The sequence below is a fragment of the Vigna unguiculata genome, chromosome 10 (assembly GCF_037176805.1).
Source record: "Vigna unguiculata cultivar grain cowpea cultivar isolate G323 ecotype 2 chromosome 10, ASM3717680v1, whole genome shotgun sequence".
NCBI lineage: Eukaryota > Viridiplantae > Streptophyta > Magnoliopsida > Fabales > Fabaceae > Vigna > Vigna unguiculata.
The window spans coordinates 33,092,066-33,110,036 of NC_140801.1; the positions used below are offsets into that span (position 1 = coordinate 33,092,066).

General features: G+C 37.8%; 3 protein-coding genes across 3 annotated transcripts; all 3 read right to left on the bottom strand.

Moving 5' to 3' along the window:
- Window positions 1-400: 400 nt before the first annotated feature.
- LOC114165395 (uncharacterized) lies at window positions 401-1,237 on the bottom strand. Its single transcript, XM_028050035.1, has 2 exons — window positions 925-1,237; window positions 401-498 (listed from the first exon to the last, which is right to left on the bottom strand). Exons 1-2 carry the CDS (start codon window positions 1,235-1,237, stop codon window positions 401-403), a joined length of 411 nt encoding a protein of 136 aa, XP_027905836.1.
- Window positions 1,238-3,639: 2,402 nt separating this feature from the next.
- LOC146882409 (uncharacterized) lies at window positions 3,640-9,054 on the bottom strand. The gene is made up of 5 exons (XM_085667394.1): window positions 8,801-9,054; window positions 5,178-5,263; window positions 4,913-4,983; window positions 4,555-4,779; window positions 3,640-4,398 (listed from the first exon to the last, which is right to left on the bottom strand). Exons 1-5 carry the CDS (start codon window positions 9,052-9,054, stop codon window positions 3,640-3,642), a joined length of 1,395 nt encoding a protein of 464 aa, XP_085523520.1.
- Window positions 9,055-10,203: 1,149 nt separating this feature from the next.
- On the bottom strand, window positions 10,204-13,624 carry LOC114166360 (putative envelope ADP,ATP carrier protein, chloroplastic). Its single transcript, XM_028051080.2, has 10 exons — window positions 13,185-13,624; window positions 13,033-13,089; window positions 12,101-12,163; window positions 11,930-11,986; window positions 11,762-11,845; window positions 11,532-11,600; window positions 11,346-11,458; window positions 11,085-11,254; window positions 10,768-10,846; window positions 10,204-10,616 (listed from the first exon to the last, which is right to left on the bottom strand). The coding sequence occupies exons 1-10, from the start codon at window positions 13,518-13,520 to the stop codon at window positions 10,511-10,513; spliced, it is 1,134 nt and encodes a 377-aa protein (XP_027906881.1). The 5' UTR covers window positions 13,521-13,624; the 3' UTR covers window positions 10,204-10,510.
- Between the last annotated feature and the right edge of the window lie 4,347 nt (window positions 13,625-17,971).

The window sequence follows — 17,971 nt, forward strand, 5'->3', positions numbered from 1 at the left end:
TCGCATAGACAAATGAGCCGCCTGGCGGTGATTCATCACCCGCCAGGCGGTTTCTGGAAAATTTCCAGAAACGTAGAAATTCAAGCATACAACAGCAGATAGGCATTCCATTATCATACATCACATGTTATTATTCTTTTTAAAACAAAATCGCGGAGTCCAGCTCCCCTAACCTGGTTTTCCTTCGCTTAAGCTTGATGATCGAAATTCCTCCCTACGCCAATGGTTCCCTTAGCCTTCTCACAATTCAGTCCCTAAAATCCCCCTTCAATCTCACAAGCTCTCAGATTTTCGTGCTCTCTCCCTGGGTATGTTTTCTAGCTTGCAAAACCTTCACTATTAACCTAGTTTTACCTTTTAAAGTGTGCTTAAAACTTAACTAAATGCCCTAGAACGAAAATTAATTATTAGGTGGTGTTTTAATGTCATTCACCCACTCCTTAAGGCTATTTTCCAACCACCCCTCAGTTGTCATACCACTAGGGTTTTCCTTTCCACCTTTTCATATTCAAATCAAATCCAAAAATTCCAAAAATGAAGTTTAATGTAAGTTCTCCAAGGCTTGAACCCATAACCATGTAATTACCAAATCAATATCACACCATCATGCTAATTCATGTTTCATGCTTAACGAATCCAATCCAGACATCATATCGTACCAGAACATAATTTCATAGTTTAATTAATAAAGCAATAGCACAAAAGTTAGCATACATAGGACTCGAACCCAAGTCCTCACACACAATAAAGTACTCTCAACCACTTGAGCCAGTACTTTTCCACGTCATACCAACCATAATTTAATGTCATAATTATTTCCCATCCCGCATTTATTAATTAATTATTTATTTAATTAATTAAATTCTACGGGTCTTACAATACTCTCACCTTTTAAATTTTTCGTCCTCGAAAAAGAGAACTTACCAGTGAAGAGATGAGGATAGGACCGCCTCATGACATCTTCCATCTCCCATGTCATTTCTTGAGTTGCCTCATCCCATAACACTTTCACGGTTCTGATCTCCTTCCCTCTGAGCTGTTTTACTTGAGAGTCCAAGATTCTCACCGGTCCGACTCCAATGGTCAAGTCCTCCCGTATCTGCACATCGTCATCCTCCAGAACATGCGTAGGATCGACTATGTATTTTCTCAACTGTGACACATGGAAAACATTATGCAAGTTTCCCAAGTGTGGTGGTAATGCTATCTCATACGCTGCAGGACCAATCCTCCACATGATCTAATATGGTCCGATGAATCGAGGTGTCAGCTTCCTCGATTTAAGTGCCCTGCCAATACCTGCAGTAGGAGTCACTCTAAGAAACACGTGGTCCCCTGCTCAAACTCAAGCGGCCTCCCCCTCTTGTCTGCGTAAGACTTCTGCCTGCTTTGAGTCACACGCATCCGATCCTGAATCACCCTCACCTTCTCGGTGGTCTGCTGTAAGAACTCTAGCCCAAGAACCACTGCCTCGCCATCCTGCTGCCAACACAATGGTTTCCTGCATCTCCTACCATCGTAGGGAGCCATTCCAATACTGGAATGATAACTGTTATTATACGTGAATTCTACGAACAGCAACACATCACTCCATGTACCCAGATGGTCCAAAACACATGTCCTCAGCAGGTCCTCCAATGATTGTATAGTCCGCTCAGATTGTCCATCTGTCTGAGGATGATAAGCGGAGCTCATCTTGAGCTGAGTACCCAAAGTATTCTGCAATGACTGCCAGAACCTCGATGTGAACCTCGGGTCTCTGTCTGACACAATACTTGCCGGCACCCCATGTAATCTAACAGTCTCTCGCACATACAAATCCGCCAGCCTATCCATACTCATTTTCTGATTAATCGGCAGAAAATGAGCACACTTCGTCAACCTGTCTACTATCACCCAGATTGAGTCGTGCCCTCTCACTGATCTCGGTAGGTGGGTGACGAAATCCATGAAAATGCTGTCCCATTTCCACTGTGGAATGTCCAGAGGCTCTAACATACCACCCGGCCGCTGATGTTCTATCTTCGCTTTCTAACATACCAAGCAAGAAGCGACGTAATCAGCCACGTCTGTCTTCATACCCGTCCACTAGAAAGAGGCTTTCAAATCCTTATACATCTTAGTCATACCAGGGTGTATGCTAAGACGACTCTTATGCCCCTCATCTAGGAGCATCTTCCTCAGAACCCTGCTGCTAGGAACACACACTCTCTCCCTGAACCATAGAATCCCATCTCTGCCCATCCAAAAATCCTTCCTCTTCTCAGTGCCCAACTCACCAATGATCTATTGCAGCTCTTGATCCTTACCCTGTTCCACTCGGAGCTCATCTAGGAACTCGTTCGTGATCCTCAACATGCTGCATCGTATTTGTCCAGGCCCCATATCCAACCCCAGATTCATGTCCCTCAATTGGTCTATCAGCTCCAACTCTCTAATCATCATAGCTGATACATGAATTCTCTTCCTACTCAAGGCATCCACTACGACATTAGCTTTACCAGGGTGGTACAACAGCTCAAAGTCGTAGTCCTTTAAATACTCCATCCAGCGCCTCTGTCTCATATTCAGCTCCTTCTGATCAAATAAGTATTTCAAACTTTTATGATCGCTGAATACTTGAAATTGCACCCCATACAGATAATGCCTCCATGTCTTGAGGGCAAACACGACTACCGCCAACTCCAAGTCGTTTGTCAGATAATTTTTCTCATGCACCTTCAACTGTCTCGATGCATAGGCTACCGGTCGTTTATCCTGCATCAACACACAACCTAACCCCTGATACGAGGCATCACAGTACACCTCAAATGTTTTAGTCATGTCAGGGATTGTCAATATCGGTGCAGTGGTTAGTCTTCTCTTCATATCCTCGAAACAGACTTCACACTCATCTGTCCATGAGAAAGACTGGTCCTTTCTCGTAAGCTGTGTAAGAGGACTCACCATCTTGGAGAATCCCTCAACAAACCGTCGATAATAACCTGCCAAACCCAGGAAACTCCGCACCTCTGAAACTGTCTGGGGCCTCTCCCACTTCACCACAGTCTCTATCTTTGCCGGATCAACGGCTATTCCTTGGGTTGAGATCACATGGCCCAGGAATTGTACCTCTTCCAACCAGAATTCACATTTCGATAATTTCCCATACAACTGGTGTTCTCTGAGAATCCCCAACACTACTCTTAGATGCTCTGCATGTTCTTCCCTGCTCTCAGAGTAGATCAGAATGTCATCGATAAACACTACTACAAATTGATCTAGGTATGGCCGAAAAATCCTATTCATGTAATCCATGAATATAGCCGGCGCATTGGTCACCCCGAATGGCATCACTACATACTCATAGTGACCATACCGTGACCGAAAAGCAGTCTTCTGAGCATCCTCCGGCCTGACAAGGATCTGATGATATCCAGATCTCAGGTCTATTTTTGAGAACACCGCAGCTCCCCTCAATTGGTCCAACAGATCATCAATCATCGGCAATGGGTACTTATTCTTTATCGTTAACTTGTTCAGCTGCTAGTAATCAACACATAACCTAGAGCTACCATCTTTCTTTTTCACTGATAGAACCGGTGCTCCCCACGGTGATGCACTTGGTCGGATGAACTTCTTCTCAAGCAGATCCTCAATCTATTTCTTTAACTCAGCTAACTCAGCAGGCGCCATTCTGTACGGTGTCATAGAAACTGGTCCAGCACCAGGGATGAGATCAATGGAGAAATCCACATCCCTGTTAGGCGGCAACTCTGGAATCTCATCCGGAAATACGTTTGAGTATTCATCCACTACTGGAATCCTACTGATCTTCTCGGCCGTACTCATCTTCTCCGCCTGAGCCACAATCATGTAACATGTAGCTCCATCCTCAATCTCCCTCACCCCCTGATTAGACGAGATAAGCTCCAACCCCTCTGTATCGGGAAACACTATCCTGCGCTGCCAGCAATCAATGACGACATGGTTGTTTGACAACCAGTCCATGCCCAGGATCACATCTAGACCCTCCATCGGCAGACAAATGAGATTCAGTCTGAACCTACGGCCTGCCACCTCCATAGGGCACCCCACGCACATAGAAGTGGTGGATACCTCTCCAAACGCTGGCGTCGCGACTAAAAGCTCGCACCCCAGCTCTCGCATCGTAAGCTTGAGCCTCCTCACACATTCATTAGACACAAACGAATGAGTGGCTCCTGAGTCGAACAACACTACCACCTCGTGATCACACAACAAACACAAAAACTGTAAGAGGTTACCTGACTGTTTCGCCTTCGTGGTTGTCAAGGCGAACACACGCCCCGGTGCTCTGGGTCGATCTCCTACTGGCCTCTTGGTTGGTGCACCACTGGCTGGTTTTCTATTAGGACACTGACGTGCAAAGTGCCCTTTCTACTCACACACGTAGCACTTAGCAGTGCCACTGCCCCCACCTGTACTGCTGGCAGGTCTAGTACAATCCCTCCTCAAGTGCTCCCCGCCACAGTTATAACATTGTAGCCTCCTGGAGGTAGTCGGTTTGCTATAAGGTTTCTTCTGTGATCTGACATCTGAGGTAGTCTTCTGCTGTTTCCCTCCTCCACTGGCCCCAGTCTCCAACTGCTCCACAGTCTTGGCCTGCTCGACCAAAACTGGAAACTCTCTAATCCGAAGCGGCACAATGAAGCGGCGCAACTCATGTTTTAGTCCACCCTCAAACTTTTTGCACCTCCACTCCTCTGTCACTACAGGCGTATAAAACCGAGCCAAATACTCGAACCGCTCTATGTAAGCCTACACGGTCATAGTTCCCTGTTGGAGGGTAAGAAACTCTGCCTCCTGCTCGTGCCTCGCACTGTCGGGAAAGTACTTCTCCTGGAACCTCATCCTGAATATAGTCCATGTTACCTGCTCCTCACGGGTCTACATCAACTGCTGCATCCCCTGCCACCAGTACTCTGTATCTGCCACCAGGAGAAATGTGACAAACAACAGCCTCTGCTCATCCGTGCATTCCAGCACTCTACAGATCTTCTCACATTCCCGCATCTAGGCATCTGCCTCATCGGGAGTGGCCTTGCCAGAGAACTTGGCCGACCGGTGTTTCATCAAATCTTCCATAGATACTGGCCGGGTAGGTGCCACCACAACTCTGGGTGGCGCCGCTATGGGCTACATCGCGTCCACCATACGATGGATCGCCTGAGCTATGTCGTCAGCTCCAACAGTGTTCCTCCTCCTCCTGTTAGCCATAGCTTGTGCACGCCACATATTATAGCTGGTTCACACACAAACCCCAAATTAGGTTTTCATATCAAACAAAAAAAAATAAACTAATGACACAAACAATTAGCCACGCAAGCGTAACACGGTATGCTCACTCCCCATAGACCCCAAAAATCATTTTGAAAACCATTGCTCTGATACCAAATGTAACATCCTGTCAGGATATTACGGATTTATAAATAAATAAAAACAGCGCATTTAATAATACCTCATTTTCTCAGAACGCGGGAAAATTTAAAACTTTATTAAATGAGCGGATAAAGTTTATAACGTCCATTACAAAACCAAAATCACAATATTATCAAGTTACCCATCAGGGTTTACAAATGTTTTCAAAAACAATAGACAAACATAAGAGTTCCCCAAGTCGAACCCCTCTTCGCGACTAAGCTGCACTAGAGCCACCTACATCATCAACATTTGCTCCCGTGTACCGCGTACACGATCATCGTCACACACACGCAGATAGGGTGAGCTTAGCAGATAAATCATATATATACAATGCTATAAACATATATATCAATATGCATACATATCACAGCACTTAACTTAACTTTCCACATTGCCCTATATTTTTATTCCTGCAATCTGACCCTCGATCAGATTATTCGTGTTCTACATCGTCTAATGATTACTTCAAGGTGACTTACTGCCATACCTATCGGCCACAACCGATAGAGCACGTGCGAGAAAACATGCTACGGATCATACACCGCAACGCCAGGTAGAGTTCCCATATACGAACATAGTCCGTATCGTCCCAAGACTACCAAACTCGTCAGCCAACAACTGAGGAGGGCAATCTATCTGGACCCATCCGTACTGGCCACAACCAGCACACTCACACCGGCAACACTCGTCCACCCAAGCCACAACTCAAGGGTTCCTCGTGTTCATCTGCCATCCCGAGCCACAACTCAAGAGATGCTATTCTGAGCCACAACTCAAGGAACACCAGCAATCCCACCCTTAAAGCATCACTAGACACATTGTAGTTCACAAATTCATAATCAAAACTTAAAGCTGCAGCAGTATAAATCGTCTGGCGGGGGACACGTGCCGCCAAGCGCTGCCAGCTCCCAGACCGCCTGGCGGGTGTCGCGTACCGCCAGGCACACAACGCCTCAAATTATACAGACTTATTAGCTACCGCCTGGCGGTTCAGCCCCCCACCGCCGGGCGCCACCGCTTCATACCCTACCACTGTTCTCACTACCGCCTGGCGGGATACCTCTCACCGCTAGGCGCCTCCTGCTATTCAGACCCACTGTACCGTTGCTACCGCTTGGCGGGTTGAACCCCGCCGCCAGGCGTCATCTCAGAACCTCGTCACGTGCTGGTTTGTCTACAATCCACTCCTTTGTTATTCTCCATACTTGCATTTGTACTATCTGAAACACTCGTTTTTGATGAATATGTTAACCCCAAGACTAGTTATATCCATTCGAGTCCTCTCATCCTATCTTGCCTATGAGTTACACTAATTAAGGTTATTTATAAACTCCCCCCATCAAGCACATATCATCCATATACACATTATCCCCTAGTATGACCACAGCGTGATTAATCCTTCCATTATGCTCACATGAAGTCCCCCTCTATTTTTGGTACCCAATCTGACCAAAAAGCACTCACCTCACTACAGGTATTTTTCAGTCCTAAGACATATCTGTCAACATTCTCTTCTCATTGTCCACCCCATAATTGACCCCATCTTATTAGTCATACTTAAGTCTACACTCTCCTAATTTTCCAATTCATCTCGTAGTCAAATTTGTTCACACCCAATATTATTACCCCCACTGCACGAATTTCCACTCCTCCAGCCCAAACCAGTCCAACTAGACCTCCAGTCTGCCACTACTGTAACGATGCCGCCTGGCGGCAACTGATCTTCCGCTAGGCGATGTACCAGACCTAAGAGCCCTCCTGCTCTCTTTCGCCACTGCTAATACTCCCAACCACCACCTATCATCTATCTCAATGCAATTCCTCCTATTTTGACATAACAACTCCAATAATTTCAGTCCCCCCATCTCACTACCACCGTACCCCGCAAGGATCACACGACAATTTCATCCCAAGAGTAATCTGCTTTCATCTCCGTCACATTAAATCATTGTTTCATTCATTTCTACCTACAAATGCGTAAACTGCACATCATGTAATATCGAATTCCTCTATTGTTAATCACCAACAGCTTTCCCACCGATTAGATTTAACCCAGAATTCCAGAAAACCCCAAAACAGGAAAAATGGCCTCGCGCTGCCTGGCGGTTCAACCAGCCCCGCCAGGCGCTTCATCCGCAACCCAGAAATTCAGTGTAACTTCAAGCGTCGCCTGACAACCGGGAATGTGCCGCCAAGCGGTTCCCCTCCCAGAACCCCCCAAACTCGCATAAACAGATGAGCCGCCTGGCGGTGATTCATCACCCGCTAGGCGGTTTCTGGAAAATTTCCAGCAACGTAGAAATTCAAGCATACAACAGCAGATAGGCATTCCATTATCATACATCACATGTTATTATTCTTTTTAAAACAAAATCGCGGAGTCCAGCTCCCCTAACCTGGTTTTCCTTCGCTTAAGCTTGATGATCGAAATTCCTCCCTACGCCAATGGTTCCCTTAGCCTTCTCACAATTCAGTCCCCAAAATCCCCCTTCAATCTCACAAGCTCTCAGATTTTCGTGCTCTCTCCCTGGGTATGTTTTCCAGCTTGCAAAACCTTCACTATTAACCTAGTTTTACCTTTTAAAGTGTGCTTAAAACTTAACTAAATGCCCTAGAACGAAAATTAATTATTAGGTGGTGTTTTAATGTCATTCACCCACTCCTTAAGGCTATTTTCCAGCCACCCCTCAGTTGCCATACCACTAGGGTTTTCCTTTCCACCTTTTCATATTCAAATCAAATCCAAAACTTGTCAAAAATGAAGTTACCAAATCAATATCACACCATCATGCTAATTCATGTTTCATGCTTAACAAATCCAATCCAGACATCATATCGTACCAGAACATAATTTCATAGTTTAATTAATAAAACAGTAGCACAAAAGTTAGCATACATAGGACTCGAACCCAAGTCCTCACACACAATAAAGTACTCTCAACCACTTGAGCCAGTACTTTTCCACGTCATACCAACCATAATTTAATGTCATAATTATTTCCCCTCCCGCGTTTATTAATTAATTATTTAATTAATTAATTAAATTCTACGGGTCTTACAGAGGGTGTTCGACCCAAGCCGCTTACTTGTGGTAAGAGTGAGAAATCTTAAACGATGAAAAACATATATAGGATGTTCGACCCAGGCTGCTTACTTATGGTAAGGGTGGGGAACTTAAACGATTAAAAACATATATAGAGTGTGTTGGACCCAGCCACTTACTTGTGGTAAGGGTGGGGGAATCTTAAACGATTAAAAACATAAATAGGATGTTCGACCCAGGCCGCTTACTTATGGTAAGGGTGGGGAATCTTAAACGATTAAAACATGTATAACATCTTTGACCCAGGCCGCTTACTTGTGGGTTTCCGTCTCTTCCTTGGCTTTCCCCTTCTGAGTGGGGTCAGCCTTGATCTTCCTCCTCAGTCGTGAGTTTTCTTGCCTGAGTGCCTCCATCTCATCGACACTGCGCTTTCTCAGATCATCGAGCTCTTGTTGTATCTTGGTTTGGCCTTCCAAGATGGCGGCCAAGTCCGGGGTGAGGCTAGCAGGTGTTGTAGGACCTGCTTTGGGCTGTTTCGTGACTCCAGCTCGGCTATGGGTGGAAACCATCGCTGAGAGTGTGCGGGTTGATATGCAAGGTGTTACTTTGTGCCCCACAGTGGGTGCCAATTGTTCCTACAGACTCAATTCGCACAAATATCAGACACAAATATCACCTTACCTCAATTCGCAATCCCTCTATTAGGCTTCCTCCCGACTCGCATATGCTATCTGCTGGTACTTTGGCTTGGACCCGTGAGGGGTTACCTTTAATTGCTGGGGTCCATGCATATTTATAGATTATTAATTATGTTTGACTACGTCATGGGCTGGGCCATCGTTTGGGGCTGTAGGTGGGCCTGGTCCTAGGTCAGGCCCTTTGGTTCGATCATTGTTGGCTCTAGGGGTCTTGGTTGTAGTACCTTAAGTTTGGAATAGTTGACAAGTTCTCGTTCTATCTTCTTATGTAGGTGGCTTGGGCCGCTTACGCCTGCTTGCTTGATTCATCTGATATTTGTTCGCATGTTTTGCGAGAATTCATGTAGACGGATTTTATCGTGTAGTCGTATGAGACCGCCTAGGTGTGGTACACCAGTCCCACAGTCTTTGCCAGTGAAGATATAACGGCAAATGATGAAAAATGTAGGTGGTTTTTGTTAGGTCGCCTAGGTGAGGTACATAAAGTATGATTATTCTATTTTTTTTTTCTCTACTTTAGTTACTTTTGATTCTCCAAATATACCTTAAACTCTTAAACAGATCCTAAGCTAGGAAACCACGTTATATATATACTTCCCAAATGCTTTTCTCTTGCAAGGTCGGATTTGTGTGGCTATGTCAGGACCTATATATGCTTTCCTTATAATTCTACTTGTCAAAGAATTGTTTAATTCATACTAAAACTTCAAATGAAGTGTATATCAATACATATAAAAAAGGTTAATGCAATTCAAGAAGAAATATGTGTCATTGGTTTCACTTTCTTCCTTTAATTCAATTACCAAGTTTGGTTTTAGTCCTTGGAGAAAGCTAATTACATATACATTCTAATAAAAAAAAAGTTTTCTGCATACATAAAATTAGAACTTATAAGGCTAATCAAAGTTAATTAAGTACAATTATATAAATGCTTTGTGGTATATGAAGATCTCAAGTGATCATGGTTACCTTCAAGATAATGGCTGATGGTATACACTCAATAAATGTTGAAAATTTGGCTATCAAAACAAAAAAGCAATTATCGCAAATTCTAATTGCCGAAGCATTGGTCCTGAAACTTCAGCAGCAAAAGAAAACATTTGGAGTTTCTACTGAATTTTTGGTATACAATTTCTGCTGTGCCTTTAAAATATATTGATGTCTAATTATTTTGATACAGTTTCTGCTATGCTTTCATAATATATTAAAAACTTTTAAATATATCAATGTCAGTATATTTTGAAAGCCTAGCAAAGGAACACTAAAAGAAACCAGCAGAGAATGTGAACTGAGAAAAGAATACAACAATACGAATCATTGTCATTGACTATTGAGGTTTCTTTTTGTTGCGGTTTTCCTCGGTAATTGTTTGAAACTCTTTCTCACTGGCTGCAATTAGGCGTTTGACAATGTCATATGTAGTAAGCCTGATGCTGCAAACATAAACATGGACTGGATCAGGTAATTGATCATAACAATGTGCTTCATGTCACAACTAGAATAGAACTAAGATTCAGCAAAAGGAATTTCATGAGGTGCAGTGAGAAGATTGAAAACTTATTAAAAATAGAAGATCAGAAGTACCTGCTATTTGGTAGGTTTTTCAAAGCATTTGGCACAAATCCCCGATACAAGCCAATAACTCCATCCCTTGCCACAATACCTTCATCAATGAAATAATGAATTTAATAACAGTATAATGAACTTGCCTAACTAAAGATGGCATGTAATCCACGCATGAGGTAATGATAATACTGAAGAAGACTTTGACACGCATAACAATGGTGATTATTTTGATGCGGATAAGAAAAACTCATAAATATGGTTATTATAGTTATATATCTGTCATGTCAGTGACTATAGCATGCTAATGCTAAAAGGTAAATCCGAGAAGTCCTAACCTGAAATGGCATCTAATACAGTCTTATAAGGTGTGCCCTTCAATTGCATTTGTCTTCGTACTGTGTCCAAAGGATAGCATGTGAGTGTGGCAAGAGATGATGAAATAATAGCAGTGAGTAAAGAAGTTTCAGTTCTCTTCTGATATTTCTCTGGCAATGACTTCTTTAATCTATTGTCCATAGAAGGTCACAATAATTCAATGTCAATGTCTTGCCCATATCCAATGATCTTAAAGACAAAAAGATTACTAATGAACTCACAAATCAAAAACGCAGAAGTTCACTGCAATATATGGAGCAATTCCAATGAGAGAAGGCCCAAGGCCATAGTAAAAAGATGCAAATCCTTCCTCTCTTAGCATGCTCAAGGCAACCTAGAAAAACCACAACATGCTTCATTTACATAGGAAAATCTTGTGAAAATATTTCACATACAAGTTTATATACCTCTGACATTGTTCGATAACCAGGTTCAACAGCTAATCTTAACCTTAGGACATCTAACGGGTAAGTGATCTACATATAAGACATATACAACGTTAGATACATATATTGATAATTAAGAAGTTGTTCATAAGTGTTTAAACACAAGGTTTAATCCCTTGGATGAAACAAAACAAACATTGCAAAACCAGTTGCATATCATACAAGGTTGAGCATCGTAATTAACTACTTACAAAAGTTGATGTCATGCCAGCAAAAGCACCTGCTGCAAGTCTTCCCACAACAGAGAGCTCACCATCCTTTCCCTCGAATACTTTCTATGAATCCAAAGGTATAACTTAGACATCAACATGCAATAATTGGGGTTGTAAGAAATTCATGAAAGATAATTAACAGTTAACCTTGTAAATTTCATAAGCAAAAAGTTGGACAGCACTGTAAGGTATAACTCGAATCACCTGGAACATTAGAAGTAGAGACACTGAAACAAATGAAAAGACTAGCTAACAGAATAAGAAGATATACATACAGAAATACTAATTACCGATAAATTCGTTCCTAATTATAGAGACCTGGGGGAGATTGCCCTTCCAATAACCCTTGATTCCTTCTTCCTTCCCTATTACAGTTATAGCCTGTAAATCATGATAATGTAAGCCCCATCAAAAATTTCACTGGTATTATTTCAAATCATTCATACATCACATACACAATTTGAACATTTCCTTTCTAATAAAACAACTACATTTGAAAATTAGAGTTACAATGAAAAAGGAGAGAAGAAGACACGGAAAAATTTGAAATCGGATTATACCATTCTGTTCATATTTAACTGAGTTCCAGTAGTTTTGTAGTATCATAACCACAAGCCTATTCAATAAGATTTTTAAAACAATAAGAATCCTAAAATATTCCAATATCTACGATCATCATGCTTCTCGGAAACAACCTAAACAAACACCACAAATTAAACAACCATTGACCAAAACAAACAGATAGATCTCACTAAACATTTACAAAAGCACCAATCACAAAAGTCAGACTGTCACACTTTTCAATAATGGACTTCCACTAGTTGATAACAACACATAAAATATTTTATCAACAGTGGCCAAAGAATAAGCCAGCTACTCCACATTTTGTTGCTCTCAGAATAATCTTTTCACAAATTTGCTTCCCGTTTTCAAATTGCCTTTAGAAAATCTTTTTATGGTTTTGTGTTTCTACTAATAAAATACTCCCTGAACGAGACATGACCCCATTCTCCAAAGGTGATATGATACCGAAACTCATTAACAAGAGAAGCACTAATATAAAATTAAAACAAGGATTCATGGTGAACCAAACATATAATTTTAAATTATATCACAAATTCATGCTCCTCATAAAATTCAACAATAGTTACATAAATTAATATTAGTATATGTCTGTATGTATAAGTATAAATACATGTGTGTGTGCATAAACAGAACCAAACACGGAAAAAGTTGCGATTACTCAATACCTCAATGAAACCAATCGCTCTCTTGGCACTTTCTTGTCCAACTCGCACGCCGTGAGTCTGCAAAATGCGCAATGTTGAATTGACCGAACTTTCAGACACTAACTTATCCGCGAAAACGGCGATAGAAGAAAAAAAACGAAACGAATGCGCACCTGCATGAGAAGCTTAATGCGGTCGAGGGGGGCGGTGACGGATTTGGCGGCGGCGCCGGCGATAGCGCCAGCGAAGAACAGAGCGGCGTCTCTAGGCACCAATGCCCCGACCGCGAGCGGGTGCTGCAGAAGCTGAGCCGCCGTCGGCGAGAACTCCCTTTCGAATTTCCTTTCTGCCACTGACACGCTCGCGAAATTACAGCGTGTGCCACTTCCAGGTGCGAGGCGGAGGACGGCGACGCCGTCTCGGAGCGGAGAAACGACACCGTTGCTGGAGGATTTGAGGTCCGGGATTTTGCGCCACGTCAGGGTGGCTCTCTCCTTGGATTCTACCATGTCGGAAATTTGAAACGTTGTCAAGTGTCGGGAATGAGATGCAGGGAGGATAAGTTAGTTTGGTCCGAAGGGAGAGAGAAGTTGGAGCCAATTTAAAGTATGAACGAATGATTGAAGAAAGATATAAGCAAACACGTTTTTTCAATTGGTTTTCATTTTCGTGTTTTTTAATTTATACTATTTTTTTTAAGATATAGACATTGAATTTTATATAAATTTATAATTAATTATGATATTAAATAAATTTTAATCTAATAATTTTAATGTAGTTTTATTTTATTTAAAAGATAAAAGTGTATGTAAATATTATACAAATATTTTAATATTTTATTTAATATACATGAATTCATTGTTAAAATATAATTAAATAATATAATAATGTTGTTAAAAATTAAAATAGAATTAAATGTAAAAAAGTTTAAATTAAAAAAAAATAATAAAAAATAGAGTTAAAGATGTAAAATGATTATAAAAAATAAAATAAAATATGAATTTGAAAATTTATTAAAAAAATTTTCTTTATCTTTTCGATAATTTTTTGTAACCTTTTAGTATCCGAAATTATTAATTATAAACATATAAAGTTATCGATATAAAAATTTTAATTATCTAAACTTCTAAGTGAAATATTAGATTTAAATTTACATCTCTACAAAATCTTACAAATTTTAAAGTATTTATTTTATATTAAAGAGATATATCTTAAAAATTTTAAAAGATATTTTTTTTCTTCGTAAAAGTTATTATATGAATTTATTTTATTTTAATTAATAAAGTTAATTATTTTTTATTTCTATATAAAAACAATGAAATAAAAAATGATTAATTATACATTTATTTATATTCTTCTTATTTGTTTTGATATTAAGAATGGAATTATGCATAGAGATGGGTTGTTTTTGTTTGGATCAGAAAACAAGGATTGATATTACGTAAATAAGAGAAATAAAAAGAAAAAGTAAATATATAATAAGTGTAAATAAAATGAAAGTTTACATGTATTATTGATCGTTAAAATGAAATTAAATATAAAATATTATCCATTTGTAATAAAAAAACAAGAATTATAAATTAAAATTAAAAATTAATTAATTAAAAATTAATTATTTTATAAAATTGAAAATAATAATATTAAAACTTATTTAAAATTTAAAATTTAATATATTTAAATTTAATTGTAAATTATGTAAAAAAGTTTACCTACCAAATAAAAATAATTAATTAATTAAAAGATTCAGAACGAAAAATTAGGAGTGAGGATTAAATTAAAAGAAAATTTAATAGATACAAGTATAATAACTAGTTTGATTTTTATATCGTGATACTACATTTTATTCACTACCTAAACTATTTATATTCAGATAGTTTTATTTGTATTCTTAAAGTAGGACAAATTATCAAGGATAACTAAAAATTATAAAATAGCAAAAATTTAAAATAATTTAAATTAAATTACATTGATATACTTTATTTCAATTTATGTCTACCTCATTTGATAGGAATGAAGTGAATGTCTGGTTTGAAATTAGTATTTTAATATTAATATATTAATGTGTGGATTTATATATAGAATCGAATGGTGTGCGTGGAAAATTAATTGTAAAATGAATATTGAAGAAGCGCGTGATTAATTATAACTTTAAAATCATCAATTCATGTAATTATTTCAAGCATTTATTTCAAATCAAAGTCCATTTTGATAAAATTGCATTGATTGCTATAATTATTTATCCTTTATGATTATTATTGATTTTATTAATTAAACCAAGTTAGTTTAAAATTTATATTAAAAACTTCTTTAATATTTTCCTTTTTATCTAATTTATTCACTTAATACCGGAAATACATCTGTCACTTGCATGTATGTCGATTTCTTTTTATTCTAGTAAAAATTGATTAAACTATAATTGTTTTTTAAATAATTGTAAAAATAAATAATTATATAAATTAAAAAAATGTATTAGAAGGATAAAATAGTAAAATAGTTATATTAGTTTATAAAATAATTAAATTTAGATGACAGTTATTTAGTAAACTTAGAAATGTAATTATTTTAGTTTAAAATAACTATTACTTAAAGGGTAAAATTGAAAAAAAAAATAATCTCCTTTGAATTCAGATATAGATAAAACTTGAAAAGAAAATAATACCTCGTTTGAAATACATGATAAACTTGTCGATCGGTCCCTTACTTACTATTGAGAAAAGGTAAACATGAAGAGTTGTCACTTTTTTTTATTACACTACATTGTTTTAATATGTGGTAGTTAAGGGTGTACATGGATTGTATTTTTTTAATATTCAGTCTAGATCTAATCTAAATCCAATAAAATGAATTGGATCTATAATACAAATCTGGTCAATCTAATTAAAATAGATTTATTTAAATGTTATAACAGGTACAACTCAATATTTCATAACCAAAAGGAGAGTGGATTGGTTGTTTTTTTAAAAAATTACTGATTTTAGATTTCAAGAAAACAGTTTTCAAAACTTTTGAATCAGTTAATAAGATTTATGTGATGTTTAGAATTTGGAACCTTTACACATATGAAACAATTAATCAAGCATAAGGAAAGAAAGAGTAAAATAAAACCAATTTATAATAATTCGATTATTCAAGAATCTACATCCAATTTCTAGCGAACTTAGTTAGAGAATCATTATATCAAATACAGTTTACAAGATCAATAGATCACCTAATCAATCCTAAACTCTAAGATATAAAATCTTGATAATCCTATCAAGAAAAATACACTAATGAAAAGATACACACATTTGCATAGACCCAATCACCTACACAATGATTACAATACATTAAAACTGAAGTTACACAAAGTAAAATGGAATAAAAACACCTGGTAGATTTTACAAATTCACCCTATGTCAAGCCAAGATGCATTAGAATCAACATAATCTTGATCAATTTTGAGGTTTTCCAGTAAAAATGTAAAGAATGCTCCAAGAAATCTTTAATCATTTTCAGAATCTTTGTTGAATTGAATTATTACTATTTTGAAATCAGAACTTTAGTTTTTAAAGTGAAAACTAATTTTTGAGAAATTTAATCGATTAAATTAATGAGCTAATAGATTAAGTTTTGATTTCTAGGCAAACTAAATCTTTATATAATAATCGATTATATTAGTACTATAATCTATTAATTCACATAACAAAATATTTTCTCAATTAACACAATATTAATTGATTATTATTTTTTTAGTTAAGTGAGATATCACTTTAAAATACATTCATTTCTCACCAATTTTATTCATGAACTATTAATTTGTGATTATGTTGATTTTAATAGCATTTCAACTTGGTTTTACATATTTTCTAGACACTACTTCTAGCCTCATACTCTAGCACACACCTTAATTATCAAAAAGGCAACAATCAACAACTTTTCTCCCTCTTTGGGCATTAGCAAAAAATAGGAAAACATAATGTAGTTATCATATGACAAAGGGTAATATCATTGCAGGATATATGATAATATCAAAGATTGTTTTAAGCATTTTATAATTTAGGGTAGAATCGCTTTAATATATTATTTTGAGAATACAATTTCTATTTTACAAGGCTAGAAACCTATTTCAGGAAGTATAATAATAACACCTAGATAACCAAATTCCTATGATTTAGGGATACCCATCATACACTATAATTATAATATGCTAAATAAGGAAATAATAAAACACAAATTCTGAGAAAATTAATACAGGTAATAAAACAGATTCTAACAAAGCATAACCTAGGCATCATGCAACAATTAAAACAAAATGACAGAAATATAAATGTGCATGCTTATAGAGCAATATAAACAAAAAAGATAATTATAAGTAGTGTTTCAAAGAAAGAAAAAAAAATAACCTTCAAACATGTCCTCTTCTTGAGTGGGATCTTCCTCCTCATCATCATTATCATCCTCATTCACTTCATCTCCTGTATCCTCATGTTGATCATCAACATAATCTTCCTCCACATCATCATTAACATTCTCAATCACTTCATCCCCAATATCAGTATCAAAATTTTGTTGAGCAGGTGCCTTTACCTCTTCATTGTTTGAAGCATGAGTATCCTACTTTTCCTTAATATTCATATTTTGCATTAGTTTTTCCATTTTCTTATCTAGTTTGTTAAATCTAGCCACGTTAGTTTGATGATTAGCCGTAAGTGTATCAAGTTGTCTAAGCACACACCTCTAAAAAATAGTTTTTGGTTTAACTCTAAATATTAGTTGAGCTTAACAAACATCCACATTGATGGGATCAATTTCTTTTGCTATCTTAGGAGGGTCATCTTTAAAGGCCATTCCTTATCAAATAGAAAAATTCCCATGTGGTGCAACACATTGTCTTCAATTTTGTTTGTGGAATCGAGGTCCATGGATACTTCTTTTATTAAATCAACCTTATACTATTCAAAGGCCTTTGAAAGAAAAATGT

What these genes read in the sequence shown, in the direction of transcription:
- LOC114165395 (XM_028050035.1), bottom strand. Translation starts at nt 1,237, where the DNA reads ATGTGGAGGATTGGTCCTGCAGCGTATGAGATAGCATTACCACCACAC. An exon ending in CTATCCTCATCTCTTCACTG is followed by an intron (nt 499 to 924) that starts GTAAGTTCTCTT and finishes GAATATGAAAAG; the next exon opens with GTGGAAAGGAAAACCCTAGT.
- LOC146882409 (XM_085667394.1), bottom strand. Translation starts at nt 9,054, where the DNA reads ATGGTTTCCACCCATAGCCGAGCTGGAGTCACGAAACAGCCCAAAGCA. An exon ending in CAGGGGATGCAGCAGTTGAT is followed by an intron (nt 4,780 to 4,912) that starts GTAGACCCGTGA and finishes ATGACCGTGTAG; the next exon opens with GCTTACATAGAGCGGTTCGA. An exon ending in AGCAGAAGACTACCTCAGAT is followed by an intron (nt 4,399 to 4,554) that starts GTCAGATCACAG and finishes GTGTGTGAGTAG; the next exon opens with AAAGGGCACTTTGCACGTCA.
- LOC114166360 (XM_028051080.2), bottom strand. Translation starts at nt 13,520, where the DNA reads ATGGTAGAATCCAAGGAGAGAGCCACCCTGACGTGGCGCAAAATCCCG. An exon ending in GCATTAAGCTTCTCATGCAG is followed by an intron (nt 13,090 to 13,184) that starts GTGCGCATTCGT and finishes CGCATTTTGCAG; the next exon opens with ACTCACGGCGTGCGAGTTGG. An exon ending in CTGGCATGACATCAACTTTT is followed by an intron (nt 11,601 to 11,761) that starts GTAAGTAGTTAA and finishes TCTTATATGTAG; the next exon opens with ATCACTTACCCGTTAGATGT.